General features: G+C 36.9%; 2 protein-coding genes across 2 annotated transcripts; both read right to left on the bottom strand.

Annotated features, from left to right (window-relative positions):
* Positions 1-202: 202 nt before the first annotated feature.
* On the bottom strand, positions 203-1235 carry LOC111792386 (putative calcium-binding protein CML15). The gene has a single exon (XM_023673795.2). The coding sequence runs from the start codon at positions 958-960 to the stop codon at positions 478-480; it is 483 nt and encodes a 160-aa protein (XP_023529563.1). The 5' UTR covers positions 961-1235; the 3' UTR covers positions 203-477.
* A 4728-nt stretch (positions 1236-5963) lies between these two features.
* LOC111793366 (ethylene-responsive transcription factor RAP2-13) lies at positions 5964-6746 on the bottom strand. The gene has a single exon (XM_023675209.2). The coding sequence runs from the start codon at positions 6565-6567 to the stop codon at positions 6031-6033; it is 537 nt and encodes a 178-aa protein (XP_023530977.2). The 5' UTR covers positions 6568-6746; the 3' UTR covers positions 5964-6030.
* Between the last annotated feature and the right edge of the window lie 708 nt (positions 6747-7454).

Here is a 7454-nt window from a genome sequence, read left to right as displayed (position 1 = left end):
CCACCTCGTTCAAGGTGGGTTCTTCGAAAATCCATTTTCATAGAAAAATAATATAATTATAGAACTTTTGGAAACTAAGACTCATTTCTCAGCACTCTCCTCTGTTTAGAGACAACAAAGAAAATTGGACTTTGATTTGATCATTGATAGTTCATAAGTTCAAAAGTTGGTATTAAATGAACAAGAAAGTAGAAAAAAAAAATTCCTAAAACATACTGGGACGCTTTAAAATATCTTTATTAGGAAAACCAAGATCAAAATTCAAATTATAATTTGTCAAGATCACACACATTCTGATCAGGTCCATAAAGTTTCGATGATTATACACTAGGTTATTACAACATTCTAAGATCACGGCGGTGGTGTTGGCTGATTAGATTATAGATTAGATTAGATCGAAGTGGTAAAACTTTCGATAATTATATTACAGTTTCAAGTTTCGAAGGTATCGAAGATTAAGAAACGATACTGACCTAATCAAGAGATTGCAAGCCCTAGAAAATCAGATGCCGATTTCGCCATTATAGAGGCGAATTCATTGAAGCTAATAACGCCGTCGCCATCCGTATCGGCTTCCTTCATCATCTCCGTTAGCTCTCTGTACGTCAATGGCTGTCCCATCTTCGCCATCGAGCCTGCCAGCTCCGCCGCGGTTATATATCCGTTGCCGTCTCGATCGAACGAACGAAAAACCTCCAGAAGATGCGTCTGATTTACCATTATCTCCTCGTTGAAATCCGGCCTAATCGCAGTTACCAATTCGTCGAACTCTACAGAGCCATTACCGTTCGCATCCATATTAGCGACGAGAACGTGGATTTGGTCGCCGGAAGGCTTGAGACCGAGGGATCGGAGCAATGCCGCCAGTTCCAGAATCGTGAGGCTTCCATCGGAATCCATATCGAATCGTGCAAAAATGTCGCGCAATTGATTAAGCTGCTCAACTGCGAGTGCAGCCATATCTGGAAGGGGATTTCACAATGCCGAAACAATGCGATTGATTGATAGACGCAGAGAAAATGTAAATATGCGAGGAAGCAACGGTGACATGTGGCGGCGGCGACGGCGACGGTGGAGGAAGAGGAATGGCGGGGGAATTAGGGTGGTTATTTGAAGTTGGGAGAGAAAACTGGCGGTGGCGATGTGGGTTTTGTACGGTCTCAAAAATAGAAAACCGTGTGGGTCGGTGGGGCCTTATTTTTGGTACACACCTAAGCTTCATGATTTTGTCTCTAAGAGCTTTTATTTATTCATTTTTATTTTTAAATCATTTTATCCATTCACTCTTCCCCCTTTTCTTGGAACCTCCTCTTCCTTTTTTGCCCCCTCATCTTCTTCATCCATATATCTCCAATCTAATCCAAATTCGTAATTTTTACCACGTTTTAAATTTTAAATTTTGAGCATCTAAATTATGTTCGTCTTTATCTTTCATTCATTAGATACCAAATAACTGATGGTGTGATTTGACAATCGATTAGATGAATTTGAGAGTCAAACCGGTAGGTTATATCGTCTTGCTGGATTATCGATCGAATTCATTCATTACTATACTCAATCAAAATCCACGACTGTGACCATACTTATATTCATATTTTAAAATATTATATTATGTGAATTAAAATAAAATGAACGTCATATACGAAGAATGATGTTCAAGTAATAATCTAAAGAGTCTATAATATATGGATAAGGTTGAGTGTCTTATCCGAGTAACACGGTTCATATGACCTACTTTGTAATTTTGTTAATAATGATTCTGGATTTATCTTATACAATGAGTTTGTATAAAACTTGACCTTGAAATATTTAATCTCTCTTTATAAACTCGTAATGGAGAAGATTAATATTTCATATGATGATCATATGCGACTCGATCTTAATCTTGAGTGAGTTGTGATCTCTTGTCTGCAAGGGGTTGTCGTTTGATTTGTATGGGTGAGAAAAATTTTGTAACCCTATTTAATATGTCTAGGTACTTAACCAAATAGGAAGTTGGAAACATAATTGATGAGTAGTTCTTCAAATATTGCAGAGGGACTTAGTTTATGATTAGATCATAAACAAATTGTTGAAGTTAGTGGTAGTTAAGATAAAATATGTAATTATAGTGGTAAAATAAACTCTTGACATAACTGATAACTTGTGTTACAATGATGCATAAGAGTGCAACTATAAACGTCAAGTAGAGTGACGTATGAAATTGATTAATTAAATAATATAATTAATTAAGTTTGTATTATTGAAGATTTTAAGTATTCAAATTAATGTTTAAAATATTAAATATTATATAATAAACGTTCGTATTAAACAAAGAACATGGACCCGAATCTAGATTTTAGCCATAAAGCGAAAGCCGGCGTCTACGCAGAATTATTGGACTGTCCGTTACTTCCGGCCTTAAGTCCGCCGTCGCCTCTCGCATCTCGCCGGCGACTCCTTCCCCGACCATTCTCAGCCATTGATTTCACTTTCCTCTGAAAATGACGACAAAACCGCCCCACTCAATCATCTCCATCGCTTCGTCCTCTTTATAATCACTCCCAATTTCCCACACGTTCTTCCTCTTTCCTTACACATCCATCCATCCATTTCACTCTCGCACTTTCCGCGATTCTTCAAACTCCCCAGATTACAATTGATGGCAATGGCGACGCTTCCATTTTTCGCCCCTTCCCCCTCCCCCTCTTTCTCATGCAATAGTCTTTAGCTTTTCAGATGCGTATGGGCTCTCGTTTTCGTCTTTCGTGTTTTAGATCTGCCTTTCTTTTTCCGTTCGTTGTTGATTTGGATCTTTCGTTATTATTATTATTATTATTTTAATCTGTTCTTCGTTTCTTGATTGAATGGGAGGTGGAGTCAGTGGAAGCAGCGGTTCATCGACCTCTTCTTGGGATTTGTAATGAATCGAACGCAAAAACACGAACCGGTCGATAAACCTCTGCATCCAGCGCTCTCTCTCGCTCTCTATCATTTTTCCCTCCTTTTGTTTGGGGAGAAATTTAGGACAACCGGGAAAGTAAAACCTCTTTTGCTTCGTTTCTTTGACCATCTGGGACCCCTTTCTGTTTCTGTCTGCATCTTGATAATTAGTCAAGGGGGCAAGGGCTCAACACTTTTTTCTTCTCATTCTGCTTTTTCTGCTTCTTGTTGGAAGATGAGGATTTTCCTTCTAGAGAAAATTGAAGGAGAAATTGTATTTCAGTCTTAATTTTGATTCGAATTATTGTTGTTCATACTCCCTGCAGATAATGGATTGTTAGCAAGTTATAGTTTAATTTGGCTTGTTTGGATTGGTTGCAGCTCTATATGGATTTATTGGAATGCTATATTCAAATTAACTGGATGATATAACCTGTTTCTTTTGTGCTTGTTTATGTTTCTAGAGAGTAACTATAATTCTTCCAGTTGATTAATTAAGTAATCTTTCTTGAACAACATATGATATCTCTTGGCTCTTAACCTGACACTCAGTTTTTGTTTCCTGTCCAGATCTTTTGTCATTTCTTCACCTGTTAACCAAACTTTACTGCTTGTTTTTCAATTCAAGCATGCTCTAAAATCCAACCCAAATCCGTTTTACTGACTTATATGTTCTTAGATAGGATAGAACCATTCTTAGTTAGCTGTTTGGATATATTTGTAAGCAAATCAGAGAACAGGAAATGGTGTTATGGTGTTTACGCTTATGCCTTGCTGTGTAGGCTCTGATCGTGTCTTTTCCTGTCCATTTGATCTCTACCTGACATGATGAAAGAAGAATCCCTGACATGGTTGAAATATCATATACCTAAGCATTAAAGGTCCTGATGGAAAAATCCCATGATTGGTTCATTATTTGGTTTCTTGTATGTTTCCACTGGTTATGGATTTGGAAATTAGTCTCCAAGATTCCTATGAACTGCAATTCTGGGTTTTTGATGCCTTGTGTGAAGAAAAGATTCCTATGAACTGCAATTCCAAGATTTCTATGGTTATGGAGAAAAGTTTCCACTTCTGAAATATTGAGAATTGGGATAGCCCAAACCAGAGCAGTCAATTCTTAAGCTTTTATGGTGGCATTTGAAAAGGGGAGTGTCTTTTTCTTCATAGATGATGGTAGTTCTTTTCATGGCTTCATTTCAGTTTAGGGGAAAGTGGGCAACTTTAATGAAAGATGCTGCTGATGGATGACATGCTATTCAGCCTTCATTATTGTGTTGGAAGTAACAGTTTGTGAAGTGCCAATTTGCCCAGGCCAGGGGAGGGAGGTATCAGATTCCTTTCAAACTCATGCTTGTAAATGAAACCAAACAGATATGATCACCAGATTCTAATTCTACTCTTTTAGGATTATATGTTAATTATTGTCGAGCTATGCTCACTTTGACTTCTTTGTTCTTTTTTTTCCTCCCTTGAGATGTCCCGATGAGATCATCAACACATATGCCGGTTTTTAATGGATGTGTCCGAGCAAGCCAAGATAGTCGATGTGTCCCGAGACATGGGAGGACATCACGATACAAGGATTCTGCACAAGCTATGTTTGGTTAGTAAAAGAAGTCAGAAGTGAAGATTGGTAATGAATGCATCAATATCATGATACTGCGTGCATAGCTTGGTGAAGATTTATTTATTTAATAAAAATATAATTTAGATAATTATATGGGAAAAGGCAAGAAGAGGACAAAGTAATTACATAATGTTATGGAGGGCTAACCCAAAGAAAATATGTCCTCAAAACCAAACAAGACTTAATTCCTCGACATCATCAAAACACAGCGTTTTGGCCTTATAAATACCAAAAAATAAATAAATATTTATTTTTCATTTGGGAAGGGCCAATAATTGATGAGATAAGGAAAACGACGTCGGTGGATGGTGACAAGTGATGGGATGATATGAGGGTAGATAGGACGAACCAATGCAATAAAAAGATAAAAGAAAATGACGATTATGCCATCACATTTCCAATTATTTCAACTATTTTGACAATGCCATCTTGTTTCTATGGTGTCTTTTGTCCAAATCATCCCCACTTTCGTAGACATTATGGGACAACTTTTGTCTTAAACCCATCCTATTCCTTGTATTCCTCGACTCATATTATATATTTTTATTAATCATTTAAATTTTAAAATTAGAATTCCATGTTCTAACTATAAAATTTCATTAAGCTTGACTATTACGTATCAAAAAATTTATAATTAATCTCAAATTAATGTAGTTTTGAGGTCAAATTCTTAAAACATTTATCATTGATTGATCAATGTCGGTAGGTTGCGTATTTGTTTACATGATTTTTATTGTTTTAATAAAACATTTTTAGTCCAACTTTAAGGTAAAAATAATTTTTTAACTTTTTTTGTCTTATTGAAAATTAAACTTAAATATTATTTGTATTAATTTCCCTCATCAAATTAAGTTTCTAAATTAAACATATTATATATTATGGTATAAAAAACATGAATAAAGAACCATTAATATAATTAAAACAGTAACACCAAACGAAAGAAGGCATATGGATGATTTAGGCAGCTTTAATGAAATTAGCATAAGTTCTTCCTACCAGTTCAAAAGGTATATGATGCGAGCAGTAATATGTTTTTTCAAAATCTTTCTCTGTCTTCGTTTTCTAAAATCTTCTTAAACCGAGGCTAGAGGCTCGAGCATACGTCGCTTGATTGTAGGCGATGTAAGAACGAATTAGCTTAAAAGTGAGTGCTGCACAATTGCAAGTCCGCAATTAATTGTAGGCGATGTAAGAACGAATTAGCTTAGCTCACTTGTCGTTGGAAAGTGAGTGCTGCACAATTGCAAGTCCGCAATTAATTGTAGGCGATGTAAGAACGAATTAGCTTAGTCCACTTGTCGTTGGAAAGTGAGTGCCGCACAATTGCAAGTCCGCAATTAAGAGTTCGATTGTGACAAGTAACTTAAAACAAACTTTTGCGTTAAATTTTAGATTAATTTGAGCCCAAAACTGAATAAAACAAAATAAAAATTGGAAATTCTTATTCAGTGGAACTAAAACAACACTAAATCAAAGGCTTACATGGATTCAGCATCACTTCTGGAGCTAAAAGAAGGAGCTACAAACACAGAATTATGAACTTTCGAGCTCCCAAACCGATTCGTACTAGAACAACAGAAAATAGTATCTTCCACAACCGAATCAATAAACCCATTATTATTATGATTATTATTATTATGATTATTATTTCTCGATGGCTGATGATCATGAGCCGTTGATGATCTCACACGGGCTCTGTTCTTGATGATGGCATGTTGAATCAGACGGTGGAGCTTGGGGGTGTGTCCAAACAAGGAGTAGGAAGGTTGTTGTTGTTCACATGGGAAGTTTGTCTTTGCGGTTCTTCCTCTGAGAAGCCTTGCAGCTCTGTCATAAGCCATGGCTGCATCTTCGGGTCTATCGAACGTGCCAAGCCATAGCCTGAGGTTCTGTGAGGAGACTTTGATCTCTGCCACCCATCTTCCAGAAGGCCGTTGTCTGACTCCCAAGAACCTTCTTCTCCCATGGCTGATCTGTTGTTGAACAGGGGAATTGGAGGTGTGCGTGGCGGCCATTAATGGCAGCAATCGAGTCCTGGCTTGCTGGTAGAAAGAAAAGGAGAGGGTTGGTTGGCAGCTAGGTGTCAGCAGAGTAGCATCCTCTGCATATTATAGGCTGCAAAGGAATTTATAGAATGCTTCCAACTCTAAATTAAAAGACTTTATTTGTTGTTTTATTGGGAGGTTCTTTCCCTTCGGTTTGGGAATAAATCATGTGCATTTAGCCCTATGCTTATACCCATTTGTCTTTTTTTAACAAGTTTATGCGTATTTTTTGAAATGTGTTACTAACGATTTTATCCATACACTAATAAAAAGAGTATTTTCAACGAAATTAGTTTAAGAGCATTTTTGAAACGTGTTATTTAACGATAAGAGTGCGGTATTTTTGAAATGGGTATTGACAATTTTGTCCGATGACAAGAGTATTTTTTTAAAAAAAAAAATTATGGGACTGATGAATTTGTCTATGTACGGGTATTGGTAAAAATTTGAAAGGGTCGATGATATTTTTTTAAAATCGGAAAACATGAACTTTTGGGACGTGGGTCCGTGCTCTTAGGAATGTGTATGGCATATCCAAATAAGATAGAGATAGAAAGGCAATAGGTTAGAAAACGCACAAGTTGGCAAGTTGATGAGCTGGGGTTGATGAATATTATAGTTGAAAGTAGTTGGAGAAAGGTCCAAAGCAAATGAGGAGAGTGACAATAATTAAGTGTTTGTGAGCTCAGATCAATACCTTTAGAGTGTAACTCCAAGTGCTTCCAAACAAAACTCCCACCTCAAACGCCCCAAAACAGACACAACCCTGGTCTTGTCTTCTTACTTTGTGCCCATCTCCACCTGCTTTCTACACCTGTCCTCTCCCACTCACTGCCTCCCTACAATATGATTGGCTA

The sequence above is a fragment of the Cucurbita pepo genome, chromosome 4 (genome assembly GCF_057944985.1).
Source record: "Cucurbita pepo subsp. pepo isolate OVF chromosome 4, ASM5794498v1, whole genome shotgun sequence".
NCBI classification, from domain to species: Eukaryota; Viridiplantae; Streptophyta; class Magnoliopsida; order Cucurbitales; family Cucurbitaceae; genus Cucurbita; species Cucurbita pepo.
This window is presented reverse-complemented; position numbering and strand designations above follow the sequence as displayed.